The following is a 20,803-nucleotide window of genomic DNA, read 5'->3' on the forward strand; positions in this document are numbered from 1 at the left end:
GCAAAAGAGAGCCGGGTAACCAAAATGGCTGGACTATTTCGGGAAAGGCATCTAGGGGAAGGGAGTTGCCCGAAGTTTAGGGAGGGGGCAGGGTATGCCAGTCAGGAGGACCTTGTAACAGGTAGGGGCTGAGGGATGCTGGGAGAACCTGGTCCGCTTAGATATGTTAAGCAGGCCTATTGTCATGGGTTTGGAACCTAAGTACCACACCCAGCTCCCCTCTCCTGTTGAAGAGAATCAGATTAGGTTCTGGGTCAAGTCCTCACCATCTAGCCCAGACTTCAGTTATCTGCACATAGGTTGTTTTAGCCCTTTAACGCTCGTAGATTCATAGGGTGTCTGGGGCACCTGGCTTTTCCATGTCATGGCTCCTACTCACAAAATGATTTGCCCCGCTCTCCTTGGTATATATTCTCGATTTTTGAAGGGGTTACATTATGATAAACCTATCACAAAGTGAAAAGTAGAAAATACCATAAGTTGAGAACGCATTTATTGCATTACGACATTCATTAGTCTCACGTTTAAAATAGCCTCGGGACCCATCAGTCCACAATGGGGAACCATTATCCAATACAAATTCTATATGTATGTTTGTAATTTAGGGGACCAGAACCTTCTTTGAGCTAGGCAGGTGCTGTACCACTGAGCCACCATATAATTTATTTAATTCAGTACCGAACTGAAAAAGTTTTGCTTAAATTGGCTTTTGCACTATTGTAAAATAGAACAGTAAATTGTGAACATATGAATTTAAGACCCTTTCCCCAATTCACAACCAACACCAAGACCTTTTAAAAAGTGTGATTCAGTAATTTAAAAAACAAAACAAAACAAAACCTGTGTCTCAGCAGCCTCGCTTGCTCCAGGCCCCAAACCCGGCAGGGGTCTCTTGTTCCTGTCCTGAGCGCGGGCTGCTCTGTGCCTGTGCTACTCAGCACCTGTTTTCTGGGCCTCTACTCACATCCTAGGAAGCGCGGGGCGGCTTGCAGTGCGCAGAGCACGATAGCCGTGGGGCATAAACCCATACTGCCTGAGCACCGAGCACTCCTCGTGACCACCTATCGTTGAAAATGGGTGCCCGGCAACAGGTGAGCAGGCCTCACCCGTGAGCAGCAGAGGTCTCAAGGATCCCAATAGGGGCTGAGCCTAAAGCGTAGGGGCCGGCACAGTGGGTAGCCAGCCCCGCTGGTCTGGGAGGGTGGGACGAGGACGGAGCTGTTGGGAGCAGGTGCTAGTGTTCTAGGGCGGCAAGTCTAGGGAAAGGGGCGGGTCCGTGTGGGGGCGTGTTCCCAGTTATGGGCGTGTCCTCAAGTCAGGGACCAGCCCTGGGGAAGGCGGGTCTTGGGGAAGGGGCGTGTCCTTGTGTCGAGGGTGGGTCTTGGGGCACCGGCTAGCTCTCCGGCCCAGGCGCATCCTGCAGCCTGGGCGTGTCCTTTGTCGGGGGAGGGGGACGGGGCGGGCCTCCCAGCCTCAGCCCTAGCAGGCGTCTGACCGCGGCGCGGGACACCGCGGTATGGGGAGGGTGCAGCTCTTCGAGATTCGCCTGAGGCAGGGCCGCGTCGTCTACAGTCCTGGAGAGCCGCTGGCCGGGGCCGTGCGCGTGCGCCTGGGAGCGCCACTGCCCTTCCGAGGTGGGCGCGGGGTCGCCTCCGGGGAGCGGGTAGAAGCGTTCTCACCTGCGGTGGGGCGGGGCTCCTCAAAACCATGTGGTCGGTGGGCTCCGAGACTGGGTTCTCAGCCTCCAGGGAGCCCTGGGTTACGACGAAACTGCGGACTCCAGGGTCCGGCTGTGCTGGGAGGCCAGGGCGGGGCAGACAGCTCGGTGGCCCAGTCCTTCCGCATCTGTCCCATGCTGTGCTCTCTGCCTAGGGGAGGCCAGAGTCTGTGTGAGGGCCCAAGCGCTTGTTCACTATGCCCAGGCGACCCTGGAGGTAGAAGTATGCAGGCCTCCAGTCTTCCCTTGTTCAGGTGTCCAAGGTCCGCTGCACTCTGCACCTGCTGGTCCCCCACCTGGAACCTAGTGTGCCCTGGGTACTCTCTTTTCCTCGCCTCCAGGCTACTATGCAGGACCTTCCTCTTCAAAGACAGTCCTGGTCCAAGTGTGCAGGTTCCCAGCAGGATCCACAGAGAACCTTTTTTGCTTTCAATTTAAGGCTTAAGACTTTCTTAAAGCTTGTGGATGCTGGCAAGGGGTCTTGTTAGTCCTAGCAATCTCCTCGCTCCTGTCCTAAGGCCTTGGAGCTGAGCTGAGCTGAGCCCAGCCCTCTGCTGATGCATATGTCTGAGACTCTGGGGCTAGGGATTAGATTACTCTTGCCATTGATTGGGTTCTCAAGTGCAGCCTCCTCTGTGCTGGATCTACGAATAGGGAGGGACCTGTGTGGGATTTGATGACTGAGCTCTTAGGGTCAGGTGGGCACTGTTGTGGCCTCTGTCTAGCCGCTGGCACTGAGTGCAAAAACTGTATGGTGTCCCTGCTTGATACTCTTTTATTTTTGCCTTCTGTGAGAACTACCTGACTGCTTGGCCAAAACCACAGCTGGTGTCTGCTGAGGATTGATAGCTATCCTCCTCAGCCATCCTAGGCCCAGTTGAAACCCTGGACCTAGTGTTATCTAGGTCTAGAAGGAAACTGGGTTGTAGGTGCCTGTCAGGCCCTGATCTTGTTGAAGCTCCTGGTCAGGATCACATTGCCTTCCTTTGCTGTATCCCTATTTAGAGTTTGTGGTCTGGGTGAGAGCAGATAGATGTTGCTTTTGTAGAGGCTACAGCAGTGATAGGCCAGCTCCTTCTGGACCCAAGAAGGTATGAGAAATGTAAAGAAAACTCCACATTGGCTGAGGGGATATGGTGCAGGCTACAGGATTGTAGGCTTGGGGAATACAGTACAGAGAAGAGAGACCTATTTAGAACTAGCTGCTCACTTTTTCTTTTCTGTCATCTCCTGGCTGAGCTTGGGGTAAACAGGCTATTGCCAACTACAGTATAGGGATGAGCTATCTCATGACCTCCTTGTATCGGATAAGGAGTGAGTAAACAGACAGCTGACCTTACAGAGGCTAAGAGAGCTCTAGCTGATGGTCCCAATTGTAAAAGTGCCGAGGATCATGGGCTGGAAGGTGGATTATTTACATTGCTGGCAGGTGTGTGTGTGTGTGTGTGTGTGTGTGTGTGTGTGTGTATAGAGGCCACTCTGGAACTTCCTGAAGTCCTGCTTGGGATGGAAATAACGATGGCTCTTTTATCTTCCTTCATTCAAAGGACACTTCTTGAGTTTCTGCTAGGCCCAGTAGAGGAGGCTCCCATATTCTCAAAGAATTCTATCTCCTTAGGGTTCTTAGTTTTGTTCACTGAATACTTGTCTAATGATTGACAGTGGTTGGCACCCATCCATGAGGATACTAGCTGTCTCACAGATGAGGAATGAATAGTGTTCTAGACCCTGGAGAATGGCAGGACCCACTGTGTTTTTCTCTTATGACTCATTATACCCCAATTCTGGATCAGATGGTGATCTTCCTACTTGCTTTTCTTTTTCTTTTTTGTTTCATTTTTGTTTTTCGAGACAGGGTTTCTCTGTGTAGCTTTGCGCCTTTGCTGGAACTCACTCTGTAGACCAGGCTGGCCTTGAACTCACAGAGATCCGCCTGCCTCTGCCTCCTGAGTGCTGGGATTAAAGGCGTGCACCACCAACGCCTGGTGCTTTTCTTATTCTGAATTTTTTCAGGTGCTGGGAATTTAATTTAGAGCCTATTGCATGTCCGATAAGTCCTCATCACAGAGCTGATTCTAAGCCCTCTTCTTTTCTGTTTTTTTAAATATTGTTTTATTATTATTATTTTTTAGACACAACATCTTTCTGGGCTGCCCGGACTGACCTCAAATTTGTAATCCTCCTGATGTAGGTTTCTGAGTGTTGGGGTTGCATATGTGCACCACCACACCTAGGTCTCCCTATTTTTTCTTTCCTTTTCTAAATTAGATTTATTCATTTTATTTTACATGTGTACATGTTTTGTCTGCAGGTATGTCTGTGCACTACTTGGTTGTGTGCCCCTGGAGTTCAGAAGAGGGCATTGAATGCCCTTGAACCGGAGTTCAGGATGGTTATGAGCCATCGTGTGGGTTCTGGGAATGGAACCAGGGTCCTCTGCAAGAGCAACAAATGCCCTTCACCCCTAAGTTCTCTCCTGCCCTCTCTCTATTTTTCATAGACCAGCTATGTCTCCACAGGACCCCAAGAGGTAGCTATTCTTGTTACTCTTGTGATACAATTGGAAGCAGGCCAAGCACTGATTTAATGGTAGAATGTGGTAGCTGGTGGGGGCAGTAAGGTTCAAGATCCATGGGACCAGGAGAGGAATGGAGAGGTCTTAGTTGTCTTGGTGCATGAAAGGAAACTACTGGGCAGGTAGAAGCACCCCTGAGGGAAGAAAGTTCCAGAAGTCTCTGTGGAACACAACACACCATGATTTTCTTTAGAAAACCAGAGCAGCCTTTGGGCAGTAGTGGTACACACCTTTAATCCCAGCACTCAGGAGCCAGAAGCAGGTGGATCTCTGTGAGTTCAAGGCCAGCCTGATCTATAGAGCTGGTCCCAGGACAGCCAAGGTTAGACAAAGAAACCTTGACTTGGGGGACGGGGTGAGAAAGAAAGAAAAAAAAGAAAAACAAAACAAATCAACGTCCTGTCTCCATTGGTGAACTGCTGCCGGTTTGGTGGCCCCTGGTCAGTTTGGTGCCTGCCTTTTATTGTAGTTGTGAACACTGTTCGGAAGTGCTCTTTATACTTGGATGACACCTTTTTATACTTGTTCTGCAGGCTTCCACTTAATGTTCTGTAGTAGAGGACTTGCTAGAACACACTTCCCTGGTTGCCTGGCTATGCTGCAGGGTGTGAGCTGGTGAGAGGAACATGGGGACCTCCCATAGAAGATCCCTTGGCATGAGAGTGGAGGGGTAGGACTGTGATATTACTGAAAAGCGGCAGGCACACTGAGAGCCAGTAAATAAAGGAAATCAGGATCTTTTATCATGGGATTGCCTCCAACCTGCCTAGTCTTGCCATCACAGGCATGTGCAGACTGTAAAAAAAAAGTGTATATTGGGTGTGGGTGTTCATTCGGGTCCATGTAGTCAAGAGACAGAGGCACCTCAAGGATGAGCATAGCCTTTCCCAGCTGCAGGGAGGGTTTGTCTCTAAGGACTGGTCCACTGTACCTCAATAAAGGGCCCTTTTATTTTTTTATTTATTTGTTTATTTTTGGTTTTCTGAGACGGTTTCTCTGTGTAGTTTTGGTGCCTGTCCTGGATCTCACTCTGTAGTCCAGTCTGGCCTCAAACTCACAGAAATCCGCCTGGCTCTGCCTCCCAAGTGATGGGATCAAAGGCGTGTGCCACCACCACCCATCTCCAAAGGGCCCTTTTATTGTTCTCCAATTTACACCCTTTACCAAGTTAGTCTTCATGCCCCAAAACCTCTTGTCTAAGCTTCCTAAAGGGACAATGTCAAATGCAAATTCTCTGCACATTTGGTATTCTGGGTTCTTCCTCAAATTAATTTACATAGGCTTTGTACCTTCAGAAAATTCTCAAACAAGATGCACATAGAGGGTACTGGGAGACAAAAGGTAGGTAGCAGTCACAAAAGACAGATTAAAGCTAGGTGCTAACACTCCAGAATCGAACCAGCCCTAGCTCTGTGGGAATTCTCCCAACACAAAGAGAGCAGGGTCCAGCGCCTTGCAGCAGCAGCAGCAGCAGCAGCAGCAGAGAGACCACCTAGTATGCTCAGAACTCCTCATTTCTCAAGCAGAACTGGCACTGTTCTTGGCCAGTGGAACTGGGATCTTTGAGGAATTTTCTTGGGGGAATTTTTACACCTTGACTGTGACCCGGCTGAGACAAAGGAGCAACCTCAGGTGTTTTGTTGGGGCAGCAGCAGGCTTACTGTTTCCAAACCCTTTTCCTCAGTCATTTCTAATGGGAGAGTGAATGGCACAGGATGTGTTCACCTTGGTGGCCAGAGGCTGGTCACATGGTCAGGGTCCTCCCAGGAGGAAAATGCCTGGCATTGGGAAGATCAGAGTCTGACCCACCCACCCCCACTTCCAGTTTGGATGCTGCTTTTTTTTCTGGAATCTGGTGGTCCTGTGCTCCTTTGCCCGAACTGTAGGAAGTCCAGACTGGGTGCTTGGCTGCTGTTATAAGCAGTGCAATGAGAGACTCCTGATGAAATAGGATAGGGGATAGGGCTTGAGAGCTGATGGGTGTCCTGGCATGTATCGATGCGAGCACAGGAAGTTCGTCAGTTTATAGTTGGTGGTGTAAGGAGTCTACTTCCCCATCCCCACCCCAACATGGGTCAAAGTGCTCAATAGTTGTCATCCTGATGAGTAAACATGCCAGTCACCTGGGTTTTCCCTGATTTCTAGTATGGCTGGGTATTGGTTCTAATTATCTACTGCTACGAAAAGGTCAGATAACAAACCACCCTTAAACCAAACAGCTAAAGCAACCAGTTATTACTCATACATTGAGGATGAAGAATTTGAATAGCTCTGTGCCATTCACTGTAGGGGTCCTGATGGCGCTATGGCAGCATCTGGACTAAGCTGAGACCTCCATACTTCTTTTTAATGTATTTAATGTATGTATGGGACCCATCATCCTTAGGGAGATGTACCCTTGGTGAAGTATCTTGTGTCCCCCATCAGATTTTTGAGCCTCCTCTTACCCCTATCATCTCAAGAACTATTTGCTGGCCTATAGATGCCCCTGGTGTTCTGATTCCAGGGTGGGAATGGTTGGTGGTTTGACTTCAGAGGCCGGAGTCAGAAGTGTGGGTTTCAGGCCAGGTGGGAGGTTAGAGTGATGAGGTTGGGCTGACAGGGAGGGTGAGGGACAGCCAGTCATTGGCACTTCCAAGGGGCAGAGAGGTACAGCAGGAATGCAGGACGGCCTCAGGAGTGGGAACAGGTGAGGAAGTGCACTGTGGATAGCTGCATGAGTTGAGGATGAGCCAAAGATTTATAGGAGGAAGCTAAGTGTTCTGGTGGTAATGAGCAGGATGCCTGGACCATGATAGAGGGAGACTGAGGCAGGTGTAGTCAACTCCTAGGTACTTGGATGTCTTTGTTCCTCCTGCTTGGTGGCTTTGTCACAGTGATGAAAGAGCCTGAATAGTCTTACCTTCCCGTGACCCTGTCCAGTAAGTCTGGAAACAGTGCTGAAACTGTGACCCAACCCAAGGGGAGAAGGGTGTCACTTCAGGGGGCCTCTCATTGGCTCTCACCTCCCACCTTGCCTGAGCCTTCTCCCTTGTGATCAGTTCAGCTGTACCTCCTCATTCACCTATGGCTCCCTGGTCACAGTGGGCCCAGGATGTGTCTGTTAGAGGAATTTGAACTCTGTCTCTAGTGGTTCCGTGCTGGGTACTCCCACTGGTGTGTGTGGGGGGGACCAGCTACCTCAAGGTGTGGAAAGTTAGCCTCCCGGGCACTGTTGCCCAGGAAGTCAGTCTGGGCTCACCTTCCAGTACTAGATGGCTGACTGGCTCAGACAGGTTTGACCGCATTCCTGCAGGGAGAGGGCTGGCATTAGCTTTCTTGAGACTGAAGGGGCGTCGCCTAACTGATTTGCATCATGGAAAACAGAGTACCTTGGGTTTTTATAGGTCTGGCTAGAGGTTGAAGGAACCAATTTGGGGGTAGCCCAGGGGTTATCTAGGGGATTATTGGCCTCCCACTGTGTCTGTGGGACAGATGAAACACTGCCCATCAGTTTCTTTGCCAGCCTGGTTCCCTGGGAGAACACCACTACTGGGGATGGCCAGGAGGTATTCTTGGGAAGATGACAGGCTGCTTGCATCGTGGCCTTCCCAGGTACTTCTGCTGGTGCAGCTGCTTGACCCATGGGTCCTTCCAGCCCTACATGAATTCCTGTGCTGGGGACAGGGAGGAGGAGCCTAGGCTGTCAGCTGGCTTAGGCTTATGCCACCCTTCCCCTTACAGCTATCCGGGTGACCTGCATGGGTTCCTGTGGGGTCTCCAACAAGGCCAACGATGGGGCATGGGTGGTGGAGGAGAGCTACTTCAACAGCTCCCTGTCACTGGCTGACAAGGGTGAGTGTGGGAGCCAGCAGTGATCACAGGGGCAGCCCTTGCCTGGAGTGGGCTCAGTCTATCCCTTCCCCTCCCAACGACTGTCTCTTGGGTGCTCACTCTATCCTACTCTCTGGTACTGGGACTGGGTGGGCTCTGACCCTTGGTATGGCTGTTTCACCCCTGTCCTCTATCCTCAACTACCCTCCTATTTTTTTTTTTTTTTTTATTTTTAAATTTTGTATTTATTCATTTTTGAGACAGGGCTTCATGTAGCCCAAGGTGGACTTGAACTTGCTGTGTTATCTGAGGATGCCCTTAAACTTCCGATTCTCCTGCTTCTATCTCCCAGGAGTGTGCTATCATATTTGATTTATGTCGCAGTCCTTGGACTTGAACCAGAGCTTTGTGTATGCTAGGCAAACACTCTGTTTTTTTTGTTTTTTTTTTTGTTGTTTTTTTAAGATTTATTTATTATTACGTACACAGAAGAGGGCACCAGATCTCATTACAGATGGTTGTGAGCCACCATGTGGTTGCTGGGAATTGAACTCAGGACCTCTGGAAGAGCAGTCAGTGCTCTTAACTTCTGAGCCATCTCTCCAGCCTGCTAGACAAACACTCTTACCAACTACATTTCCAGCCACACACTCTCGTTTAAACTGAACCCTTGGATGTAGCCTGTAGTTTCTGCTCTGATCATTCTGCTGTAGTGCTGGAGACAGGTAGTGTGGACTGGTGGGCTGCAGTGCCTACTTCTGGGCCGGCACTGTGGCCACTGTGGATCTCCTCTGGTTTGCTCCCACCTCCTTCGTGTCTCTGTAGGAAGTCTGCCGGCTGGAGAGCACAACTTCCCCTTTCAGTTCCTGCTTCCTGGTGAGTGGAAAGCTTGTGGGGACAGCAGCTTTGGAACGGTGGGGCCTACGGGTGGGAGGTGCTGGGTGCCAGCCAATCCCTCTTCTCTCCATAGCCACAGCACCCACATCTTTTGAGGGACCCTTTGGGAAGATTGTGCACCAGGTGAGGGCCTCCATCGACACTCCACGTTTTTCCAAGGATCACAAATGTAGCCTCGTGTTCTACATCCTGAGCCCCTTGAACCTGAACAGCATCCCAGATATTGAGGTGAGGATGGAGCAGAGGCTTCCTTGGTTACCTTCAACCTTCTCGGGCCAGGCAGCCAGGCTCTGCAGCCTGAGGGCCTGTCCCCATGTTACAAGGAATGCACTCTGTGCTCACTTGGTAAGTTCCGTCCCGTTTTCCCTTCAAGCAACCCAACGTGGCCTCCACTACCAAGAAGTTCTCCTACAAGCTGGTGAAGACGGGCAATGTGGTTCTCACAGCTAGCACTGACCTTCGTGGCTATGTGGTGGGACAGGTGCTTCGGCTGCAGGCTGACATTGAGAACCAATCAGGCAAGGACACCAGCCCTGTGGTGGCCAGCTTGCTACAGGTCAGAGCCCTCTGGCTTCCTGAGCCTGTCTCTTTCCCATGGGACAGAAAGGGTGGGTTACTGGCCTGCCCGAGCTCACAGTTTGGTCTCTCCTCAGAAAGTATCCTATAAGGCCAAGCGCTGGATCTACGATGTGCGAACCATTGCAGAGGTGGAGGGTACAGGTGTCAAGGCCTGGAGGCGTGCTCAGTGGCAAGAACAGATCCTGGTGCCTGCCCTGCCCCAGTCAGCCCTGCCTGGCTGCAGCCTTATCCACATCGACTATTACCTGCAGGTTTGGTGTTGTCCGGGGCTGTGTGGCCTGAGGCTAGGTGCCCTTGGCCTGACTCCTCAATGCCTGCATTCTTTCCAGGTCTCCATGAAGGCACCCGAAGCCACCGTGACTCTCCCACTCTTTGTTGGCAATATTGCTGTGAACCAGACCCCACTGAGCCCCTGTGTAGGCCCAGGGTCCTCTCCTGGGGCCCTGTCCCCAGTGGTGCCCTCTGCACCCCCCCAGGAAGAGGCCGAGGCAGTGGCCGGCGGCCCCCACTTATCAGACCCAGTCTCCCTCTCTACCAAGATCCATTCTCAGCGGCAGCAGCCACCGCCCACTCCGCTGGGTCCTGTGTCCGTCCCCACCGGTGACCCCTGTGTTCAGGTTGGAAGCCCTGCCAGCCGTTCCCTGCACCCTCCCCTGTGCATCTCGATCGGTGCCACCGTCCCCTACTTTGCAGAAGGCTCCGGGGGCCCAGTGCCCACCACCAGCGCCTTGATCCTCCCTCCAGAGTACAGCTCATGGGGCTACCCCTATGGTGAGTGGAAACGACGGGGGCTGGGGTGAGCACGTGAGGATGCCTGGAGCCCCTTGTTGATCCTGCTTTCTCCCCACAGAGGCTCCACCGTCCTATGAACAGAGCTGTGGTGCCAGTACAGACCCTGGCCTGATCCCAGGGAGCTGACCCTGGTGAGCTCACCCCATGCCGCCTTCTTCGGTGGGCCTGGCCTTTGCCCTGGGATGAGCCGCCCAGGGCCTCGTGCCTTTGCTCTCTACCTGGCCCAGCTACTCAGGACCTGCAGCCGTCGGGATGACCTCTGATGGACCAGCCTCTCCGGGCTCCTCTGGAACTAATCAGTCCTCTTCTCCAGAGGTTGGGATAGGGCGGCAGGGGATCTGGGACCTGGAGAGACTATAAATAAACAAAGCATTTTATTTGTAGAGCTGGGCAAGTGGCTGGCCTTCGTGTCCTAAGCCTAGCCTCAGAGTGGCCCGCTATAAGGCCTCTTCATGAATACAACCTCGAAGCTCCTCCTTTGACCCCACCTCTGAAAGACAATGCCCTCCCCAGAGCTCCTCCCTTTACTACACCCTGTAGGAGGCAACCTGAGAATAGGCCCCCCAATCCTACCTCACATTCTACTTCAAGCCTGTTATTCACCTCATTGACACCCCTACTCTGGGCTCCTCTACAGTCCCAGAGAGTGTGACTTGGACTATGCTGTGCTGGCCACTCCTTTCCTGTTTAAAAGTTTTGATTTTTTTCCACTGTCTGCTTAAGGATGTTCCTGGTATTCTTTGGGACACACTCTGGCTTGCATCTCAAACCGTTGTTCTAGGTAGTATGCTTTGATGCCTGGCCACTAAAAATATTCATGGGGAAAGGACTTGCCAGGAGGAATCTGCTTGCAGTAGAACCTTCTACTCCTGGGCCCAAGGTCACTGTCAGCTCTAAGCATTGGTGTGCACAAGACCTTGGAAACTGTGAACTAGGTCCCTAGAGCAAGAATGGAAGACGAGGGTTCCTTGGAGCAGCATTTCAGAGGCACCCTACAGTCACCTTAACCATGACAGCTCTGGTAACAAGCATGGCCTGTTGTCCTTTACATGAAATGTTTGCACCGGAAGTAGTTTCTGCGGAGTTGGTTAAGTTATAATTCTGATTGGGGAGAGCCACTTTGCTGGCCACCTTGCCTGTATAACCAAGAACTTCACAGACTTCCAGGAAACGGAAATCTACCGAGCAGAATACTGGCAGTGCACAGCCAGTATCCCTAGATTGTACTTTCCATCCTGAGCCCTAGGAGGCTGATTTTCACATCACCTAACCAACTAGGTCTGCACCCCGATGTCAGAAGGCTAGAACTGGGTGGTATCTTTTGGAATACTTCATTGTTTACTCCTTGCAACATGGTCTTTCGCCTGGCAGCCATCTACCTGGCTACCATTTGGTACTGTAGGATAGATAGGTGGATCTTGGAGGAAGGCAAAAAGTAGGCCACAGGTCTAAATGCTGGCTGGAAGCAGTACCGCTTACAGTTGAAAGAAAAGTCTTGAATTTGAATCCCACCCTATCCCAGGCTGGCTGCATACATTCATCCCCCTTATTCTGGTTCACTCACTTCGAAACTGGGAATGGGAAAAAGGCTTGTCTCTCAGAACTGATGTGAGTGTGAACACACCTCACCTGCTTAGTGCAGGAGCAGCTAGGTAGTCAGTGGTTCCTAAGTTGTAGTATGACTGTGACTGCAAATTGGCTGTGGAAGGGCCTGTAGTCTTCGAACAGATCAGTCACATCTTATTTGGCTGGTAAAAGGTTTACTCCCTGTGTTTCAGCCTCTTCACTTAATTTTTTTTTGTTTGTTTGTTTGTTTGTTTTTGTATTCTGTGTATGCCAGAGAGTATTGTGGGCACTATGACACACAAAACAGTGATCATACAGGATATTTATTATATAAGAGTATAGGGAGCCTGCATGGTGGTACACACCTTTAATTACAACACCTTTAATTGAGGCCAACTTGGTCTACATGATAAAACTGTCTTTAAAAAAAGGCAACACCTAAAATAAATACGAGAGATCGTGGAGGGGGTGGGAGGGTTGTAGAGAAAATGCATGCAGAATAACAGATGAGAAGGGAGGAGAAAAGGGAGGGCTTTTCTGAGGCAGTGATATTTAAGGCACAAAGGCTAGGAAGGAAGCAAGCTATGCAGATATCTGGAACAAAAGATGGGGGGCTGGGGGGAGGTGAGATGGAGAGGTGGGTTTGGGGAAGATGGCTCTGGGCCATGGTGACAGAGGACTGTGTGTGACTTTCCCATGATCTCCAGAAAGGCTCAGTTTGCCAGTCCATCATAAATAGCTACCCTAAAGCATCCTTGGTACTCGGTGGGTACTGTCCATTTCCTCCTCTGTGTGGTTATGAACCCAGGGGCCACCTTGGCAGAGCCATTTTTCCAGAGTCTTGTCTCCTTGTGATACTGAGTCTAGACTGCTTGTCAAAACTCAGACTTCCTTAATTTTTGTCAACAAGATTTCCCTTTTCCTTCTTTTGTGATGTCTCAGAGATGGAAAAGATATAATTGTTTGTAGAGATCAGGTGGTTCTCTAGTTCATGAGGCACTAGGTTTTCAGTCTAGTGAAGGTTACTTGGGCTGCAGGAGAGGCCTTGCCTTGTACACAGGAAGCTTCTACCTGCCAGAGCTTCAGGTAATCAGGGTGAGCACACCTCCTAACTGGAGCATTCCATGCTAACTGGGGTGAGCATCTCTCCATATGGGAACACCCACAATCAATGTGACTTTTCTTATTGGTGCACAGGTCCCAGCCAGACATGCCCTCCATTTGTGTCCTCATTGATGGGGGAGGGGGCTTGCCAGCTGGGACATTCCTCCATGTTGGAATAGCCCCCTCTTGTGGGGGCAGACGTCATAGTCAGGAAATTGCTTCAGTTGGATGATCCTCCCAACGCGGCAATCTCCTCTGGGTACCCTCTCAAACCTGTAGACACATCTTTCCGGTGCAGAATATCCCCTACAAAGTTGGGACATGGCCCTAACTAGAATTCCTTCTCCCAGCTGGGACATTCCTCCTAAGTTAGAGCTCCATCCTTTATCAGGTGCACCTCAGAAGCAGAGCAACCCCTTCCTAGGCCCCTTACCGAGGCATCTTTCAGCATACAAATCGGGGTGTCTGCTTTCTGGGGAAATCAAGGATATAAAAATGTGTCTGTGATTGGAGGTTAAGACTCAGCCTTTGCCGGTGATGGTAGCACACACCTTTAATCCCAGCACTCGGGAGGCAGAGGCAAGCAGAGCTCTGTGAGTTCGAGAGGCCAGCCTGGTCTACAGAGTGAGATCCAGGACAGTCTAAGGCTACACAGAAAAACTCTGTCTGGAAAAACAAAAGAACAAAAAGATTGAAAACATGTGTTCTTCACACAAGGCCTGCAGGCTCCTCTGACCAGCCTACCAGAAACTAATTTAGAACAAGAAGATACAGTAAGCATCTCCTTATCTGCAAAGAGTGTGTTCTAAGACTCCCTGTGGATGCTCAAAACTGCACACAGCATAATATTCTGCATATATCTTGTTTTTACTTATACTTATGATAAAGTTTATAAACTGGGCATAAAAAGTTTAGTAATACTAATAACACAGTAGATCAATTATGAGACTATTGTAACAAAATTACATGAAAGTGCTTTAACTTTCAAACAATCTCACTGTTTTGTGCTCACCCCTTTTTATGGTGATTTGAGATGAAACCATGACTATGTGAAGAGATAAAGTAAGATGAATGAGGTAGGCATTACAACACAGGTGTGTACCACCCCCAGCTCAGGTGAACTTTTTAATTTTATAAAAAATTTATCCAGGCTGGGTGTGGTGAGACACACCTGTAATCCTACTCTTCAGGAAGCAGAGGCATCAGGAACACTGAAAGTTTGAGGCCATCCAAGCTATGTAGTGAGTTGCTTCAAGAATAAAACAAGCCGGGTAGTGGTGGTACACACCTTTAATCCCTGCATTCAGGAGGCCAAGCCAGGCAGATCTCTGTGAATTCAAGGCCAGCTTGTTCTACAGAGTGAGTTCCAGGATAGCCAGGGCTACACAGAGAAACCCTGTCTCAAGAAATCAAAAAAAGAGAAGAGGGGGGCTGGAGAGATGGCTCAGAGTCCTGAGTTCAATTCCCAGCAAGCATATGGTGGCTCAAAACCATCTGTAATGAGATCTGGTGCCCTCTTCTGGCCTGCAGTCATACATGCTGTATACATAATAAACAAATAAATCTTAAAAAAAAGAAAAAGAAAGAAAAGAGGAATAAAACAATCGGATTCTGTGGTGCTTGCCAGTAGGATTTGCTGAAGGAGGCAGAAGTAGGAGTTTGAGGCCAGCTTGGGCTACACATTGGGGGCTGGAGAGATGGTTCAGTGGTTAAGAGCACTAGCTGCTCTTCCAGAGGACCCGGGTTCAATTCCCAGCACCCACATGGCAACTCTCAATTGGAACTCCAGTTCCAGGGGACTTGGCACCTTCTCTCAAACATAAATGTAGGTAAAACACCAATGCACATAACAATGAATCTTAAAAAAGAATAAAACAGGGTGGAGATAGCTCAGTGGTTAAGAACATTGATTGCTATTCTAGAGGACCCTGGTTCAATTCCCAACACCCACATGGCAGCTCACACCTGTCTATAACTCCAGGTCCAGGGATTCGACAACTCTCAGACACACATGCAGGCAAAACACCAATGTATATAAAGATAAAAATAAACCATTAGCCGCGCAGTGGTGGCACAAGCCTTTAATCCCAGCACTCGAGAGGCAGAGCCAGGTGGATTTCTGTGAGTTTGAGGCCAGCCTGGGCTACCAAGTGAGTTCCAGGAAAGACGCAAAGCTACACAGAGAAACCCTGTCCCGAAAAACCAAACCAAACCAAACCAAAACAACAACAACAACAACAACAAAAAACCCCAAACCCATTAAAAAAGCTGTATTATAAAAAAACAAAAACAGGGCTGGAGAGATGGCTCAGAGGTTAAGAGCACTGACTGTGCTTCCAGAGGTCCTGAGTTCAATTCCCAGCAACCACATGGTGGCTCACAACCATCTGTAATCAGATCTGGCGCCCTCTTCTGTATACATGATAAATAAATAAATCTTAAAAAAAAAAAAAGAATAAAAAAACCTAAAAAAAAAACAAAAAAAACAAAAAACAAAAACATAAAACAAGCCTTTAATCCCAGCACTCTGGAGGCAGAGGCACGTGGATCTCTGAGGCCAGCCTGGTCTACAAATGAGTTCCAGGACAGCCAGGACTGTTACACAGAGAAACCCTGTCTTGAAAAACCTATTAAATAGATAAGTACAAAACAAAACAAACAACTAAAAAAAAAAAAAACCCAAATAAATACAAATTTAAAATCAACCTCTAATGGTGAGCATGTTAAGTCTTGGGCTTACCCCCTAGTACCATTTGTCTTTCTTTTAGGAAACAGGATATTTCTATGTAGCTCATGGTTCTAGCTAGTTCTAGGTTCTAGCTAGGATTATTTTTTTTATTTTATTTTATTTTTTTTTTTCGAGACAGGGTTTCTCTTGTGTAGCTTTGTGCCTTTCCTGGAACTCACTTGGTAGCCCAGGCTGGCCTCGAACTCACAGAGATCCGCCTGCCTCTGCCTCCCGAGTGCTGGGATTAAAGGCATGCGCCACCACTGCCCGGCTTCTAGCTAGGATTAGAGGTCTGTGTCACCGTGTTTGGCTGGGCTGGTGACTTCACTACTGTGTTTCATCTTAGGAACATATTCCATAATTTGACCCTCCATATCTTTGAAGTTTGAAACATTTCAGCAATTTTACTCATGTGTCAATTTCTGCCTCTGCTTCAGTTGTTTCTTCATCTTCCTCAGATGACCTAAGTTCCCCAGCACTTTCACCTTAATCCCTGTTTTTCAAGTCTGCTTGAGATGTGGCAGCAGCTTCAAATGTAGAAGCAACCTCTCCACTGTATATAAATTCTCTATTCTTTCTCTCTATATATTATTAATATAATATATTAACAACAATACACATGTTTGTTTATTCATTTATTTATTTCCTCCCCTAGTCCAGACCCATCTCCGAATCTGTATAGCCATCTCCCATTTGCAATAAAATGGCTTGGTGCCTCCCTTTTTTTTTTCCCCCAAGTATCCTCTTTCAGAAGTCTTCATGTAGCCTTCGTGCTTTTTCTGGCATAATGTGTGCTCACCACTAGTATACATATTTCCATATATACATATATTTACATACATACATACATACATACATACATATATATATATTTGTTTTACAAGACAGGGCTTTTCTGTGTAACAGCCTTGCTTGTCCTGAAACTCGATTTGTAGACCAGGCTGGCTTCGAACTCACAGAAGCCTGCCTGCCTTTGCCTCCAGAGTGCTGAGATTAAAGGCGGCGCTACGCCTGGCTCTTATATTCTCTATCTACAAATTTAACTCTTTATCCATTTTAGCATTTATGCCCCGTGGCTGTAACTTTTGCAGTGTGAAGTTCCACAGCAGAACTAGCACAAATTTCTTTCACAATTTCATGGAAAGTAAGTTCTTAGCATTGTTCTTTTCTTGGCTACCTTAGCGTTAAGACTTTTATTTATTGACATTTCCTGCCTTTTCACTTAAAGGAAGCACTTTATGCTTCTCTAGCACTTTGTAAAGGTCACTTCATTATTCTTGCACTTAGGAGCCACTATTGATTAGAATAAGGGTCGTAGGCACAGAAGTTAAAAGTTAGTGTGGAAGGCCGGGCAGTGGTGGCGCACGCCTTTAATCCCAGCACTCGGGAGGGAGAGCCAGGCGGATTTCTGTGAGTTCGAGGCCAGCCTGGTCTACAGAACGAGATCCAGGACAGGCACCAAAGCTACACAGAGAAACCCTGTCTCGAAAAACCAAATAACAAAACAAAAACCAAACCAAAACAATAGTGGAAACCCAGCTGGCTAGTGACAGTCAACAAGCCACTCGCGTGCAGTGTAGACACGCGGGACAAAAGGGTGATAGACACCCTTGCAGAACCAAACAGAAACACAGATTTCTTCTGCTAACTCAAGAATGGCGCCTAACTTGAAACCTAGGACTAGCCTATTTCTGGGACTTCCGGACCGCAGGTAAAAGAAAGGGAGTGAAACCAAGGAGACGGGAAACGGAAACCTCTGCGAAGGTGAAGAAGTCTCAGCTCTAGGTGCCCAGGTTGAATTTCAGCGCGCAGGCGTCACCTGGCCTCGCCTCCAGACGCAGGCGCCGCATGATCGGGTCCCGGTGCGCAGCCGCGGGTATCCGCGCAGGCGCAAGAGTGGCCGGCCAGCCCCGCCCCGGCTCTAGGCCGCGAGGCGCGGGCGGGGCGATGGCGCGCGGGAGGGGCGGGGCCACGCTGCGGGCCCGGGCCATGGCCGCCGCGGATGCTGAGGTGAGGCGCGGGGCCGGCGTTCGGCGCTGGGGCGCGGGGCCGTGATCATGATGGCAACAGCCGCGGCGAGAGGGCAGGAACCCAAGCGTGCTGCGAGCTGGGTGGGGCCGCGCGCCCCCGCCGCCTCGGGCCAGGCGGCGCCGAGGCCCCAGCGTCCGGCCCGCGCTCCGCCGGCGCGCTTTGTGCGCGGCGGGCCGGAGCGGCGGCGGCGGCGGCGGCAGCAGCAGCGCGGCGGGCGGTAGGAGGCCGCGGCCCCGCATCCCGCAGCCGCGAGCCTGACTGCGGGCGGGTCGGAGCGGGGGTGGCGGAGACAAAAGGCAAAGTCGAGCGGGCCAACTTGTGCGCGGCGGAGATGAGGCCGGCCTGCGCCTGCTGCCCCGCGCCGTGACCTTTCACTCGCCGCGAGAGCGTGGCACCATCTTTAAGGAAAAGTTGGCCGGTCCCGCTCGTCTCCCGCGCACAAAGCCGCTGCAGCAGGCTGACCACGGGCAACACGCTCGACAGTGGATTGTCTGCGGACCCAAGTTTATTTCTTCACCGGTGGCATTAAAGCGGCGGGGGACGGCGAGTTAGCGTTCTTTTGTTCGCGTGGTGGCCTTCCCTCTGCTCTTTCTGCGGGATAGTTTGCTTCCTGGTTTTTTTGCGGCGTAAACGTTATGCCCCGGCGAGAGGGACCGCTGTCTCCCCCAAGCTGAGAAAGCCAGACAAGGAGTCGGGGTCCGCAGAATGCACTAGTGTTGTGTTCGTAGGGCCGAAGTACGGGGCCGGTTTGGAAGAAAGTATAACATAACAGTTTTCTTCCGAAATTAGCCGCGGGAACAGTTAGCTTTTGGGACTTCCAGACCTCAGAAAGTGAAGGTGTAGTGAGAAGCTGGCACATGTGTGATGCGTAGGTTCAGCAGTACATTTTACCCCAGATAGTGTGTGATCATTGAATTTCTTTTCTTTTCTCTTGCCTTTTTGAGGGGTATTCATATAAGTGAACGGCGTGTTTTCAGATCTAATGCAAGGGGGATTTGTTGAGTACTTAACAACGTTCAAGAACTGACTTAGGCACCAGGAACACAAGTGTATAAGAGATAATTCTAAGTCATTTCCAGGATTGTAAGGAAGGAGATAAATAGTGATTCTCATCATTTATTGAGCACTTGATGTGTTCCAGGCATTGTTTAAGCCCTTCAGAGAAGTTACCTCATTCAGTTTTTTAATGACCTGTGCAGGGGGTACTGTATTTCCTATTTAGCAGATGAGGAAAATAAGACTTGGCAGAGGTAAGTAACTTTGCCTGGTCAGTTGTAGGCCTGGCCACTTATCTTCCTTTCTTTCTTTTTAAAGATTTATTTATTTATGTATATGAGTGCTCTTTTTTGCATGTATGCAAAATTATAACCATTATAAATGGTTGTGAGCCAGTATGTGGTTGTGGGAGTTGAACTCAGGACCCCTGTAAGAGCAGCCAGTTCTCCTAACTGCTGAGCCATCTCTCCAGCCCCTGGCCTGGCCATTTTTCAATGTCAGGCACATACTTGGTGTTACTAATTGATGGAGGAAGCTGAGTGTGGTAGTGCATGCTTGTTAATCCTAGCACTTGGGAGGCTGAGGCCAGAGGATTGCATGTTCAAAGCTAGCCTGGACTACAGAGACCCTGCTCCTCTCACCCCTCAAAGATGGAATTGTCAGTGGCCTCCAGTATCTTTGATTTCCCAGGCAGCATACATAGAATGTGTGTTTGTTGAGCCTGTGCCTGGCCCCAGCCCTACTGTGTAGGTCTTTTGTGCATAATGTAGCATATAAACATGACAGCAGTTTTACCAAGTAGGTTCTGTGGTATCCCTTTTGCAGGTGAGGCAACAGGCACATAGCCCCAGGATTTCAGAGGGTGCGCTATAGTTGAAGATGCAGATGTGTGACTAGAGAGCCCATACTGGATAAACACGTGTTACACCTGCCTTTGTATTTATGACTTTACATGCTTATCATGGAGGTGCATGACAGGGTGAGAGGTCCTCGTCTGTGGTCCTGAAGAATTGGGTAGGCATGGGCTCATCCTCACTGAATCTTGAAATATTTACTGGTTAGGGTTCATTAATTGTGGGATGATTAACGCATTAGAGCTGACACTGAAGCTTATCTAAGTGTGTGTTTGTGTATTACTGAGGTAGTGGAGAGGTTTATTAATGTGTTCCCTATTCTCCATTTTGCAGATTGATGTGGGCTAATCTACTTCTTGGGTTGAAATGTATGTCCTGATCACAGGATCAGAGTGTGATACATAGGGCTTTTGTCTTAGCAAAAATGTTATCTTGCAGCAGGAGTGCCTTCCAAAACAAAATCTGTACTTGGCTAATATGTATCTTCTTATTAAGATTTAAAAAAATATTTAATTTTATGTGTATTAATGTTTGCCTTTATATATAATTTTATGTGTATGGATGTTTTACTTGCGTTTATGTTTGCATGTCTGGTGCCAGTGGAGGCAGTGGTGCCCCTGGAACTGGAGTTAGGGTGATTGTGAACCATCAAGTAGATGCTGGGAGTTGAACCCTGGTCTTCTGAAACAGCAACAAGTGTTCTGTGAACTGTGGAGTCATCTCTCCAGTTTGCTTTCTTTTCTTTTCTTTTGAGACAGAGCCTTGATGTGACTAGCTTGGAACTCATTGGAACTCATGACCAATTTCTTGTCTGAGTGTTGGTATATAAGCCACCACGCCCACTTGTATCTCTATCTTTGTTTTGAGAGAGGCACTTGCTGTGCTCCTAATGTTGGCCTTGAACTTCTGATCCTCCTTGGGTTACAGGTGTGTATTACCATGCCTAGTTTTGTTTCTTTTCCTTTAGTCTTACATTTTAATTGGATGTGGACATGCACACCTGTGATTTAGCACATGGAGGCTGAAGCAGAAAGATCATAAATTTGGTTAGCCTGGGGTACAGCCAGGTGTGGTGGAGTACGACTTCAGTCCTGGCACTGGACAGGTATTCGATTTCTGGGTTCAAGGCCATCCTGGTCTATAGAGGGAGT

The 20,803-nt window shown here is 49.2% G+C and overlaps 2 protein-coding genes across 11 annotated transcripts in view; both read left to right on the forward strand.

The window, feature by feature from the left end:
• The first annotated feature begins 1,388 nt into the window (after positions 1 to 1,388).
• Arrdc1 (arrestin domain containing 1) lies at positions 1,389 to 10,758 on the forward strand. Of its 4 annotated transcripts, XM_028868693.2 has the most exons (8): positions 1,389 to 1,634; positions 8,016 to 8,126; positions 8,931 to 8,981; positions 9,076 to 9,230; positions 9,376 to 9,558; positions 9,656 to 9,832; positions 9,911 to 10,352; positions 10,432 to 10,758. In XM_028868693.2, the coding sequence occupies exons 1-8, from the start codon at positions 1,517 to 1,519 to the stop codon at positions 10,497 to 10,499; spliced, it is 1,305 nt and encodes a 434-aa protein (XP_028724526.1). In that variant the 5' UTR covers positions 1,389 to 1,516; the 3' UTR covers positions 10,500 to 10,758. The 4 variants fall into 4 exon arrangements, with proteins under 4 accessions (XP_028724526.1, XP_028724527.1, XP_028724525.1 ...); XM_028868692.2 differs by having other exon boundaries at positions 1,437 to 1,634; positions 9,656 to 10,352; XM_037204712.1 differs by lacking the exon at positions 1,389 to 1,634 and adding an exon at positions 5,797 to 7,886 and having other exon boundaries at positions 9,656 to 10,352.
• Positions 10,759 to 17,719: 6,961 nt separating this feature from the next.
• The window catches only part of Ehmt1 (euchromatic histone lysine methyltransferase 1), a 173,245-nt gene continuing 170,161 nt past the window's right edge, over positions 17,720 to 20,803 (forward strand). For 6 of the 7 annotated variants that reach the window (XM_028868685.1, XM_037204717.1, XM_037204713.1 and 3 more), the window contains exon 1: positions 17,720 to 17,781. In XM_028868685.1, the coding sequence (XP_028724518.1) occupies positions 17,761 to 17,781 (21 nt within the window). In that variant the 5' untranslated portion in view covers positions 17,720 to 17,760. The remainder of the gene's footprint in view (positions 17,782 to 20,803) is intronic. The other variant, XM_028868686.2, reaches the window with a different exon arrangement.

The sequence above is a fragment of the Peromyscus leucopus genome, chromosome 4 (genome assembly GCF_004664715.2).
Source record: "Peromyscus leucopus breed LL Stock chromosome 4, UCI_PerLeu_2.1, whole genome shotgun sequence".
NCBI lineage: Eukaryota > Metazoa > Chordata > Mammalia > Rodentia > Cricetidae > Peromyscus > Peromyscus leucopus.

What these genes read in the sequence shown, in the direction of transcription:
- Arrdc1 (XM_028868692.2), top strand. Translation starts at nt 1,517, where the DNA reads ATGGGGAGGGTGCAGCTCTTCGAGATTCGCCTGAGGCAGGGCCGCGTC. An exon ending in CCTGTCACTGGCTGACAAGG is followed by an intron (nt 8,127 to 8,930) that starts GTGAGTGTGGGA and finishes GTGTCTCTGTAG; the next exon opens with GAAGTCTGCCGGCTGGAGAG. An exon ending in CTCATGGGGCTACCCCTATG is followed by an intron (nt 10,353 to 10,431) that starts GTGAGTGGAAAC and finishes TTCTCCCCACAG; the next exon opens with AGGCTCCACCGTCCTATGAA.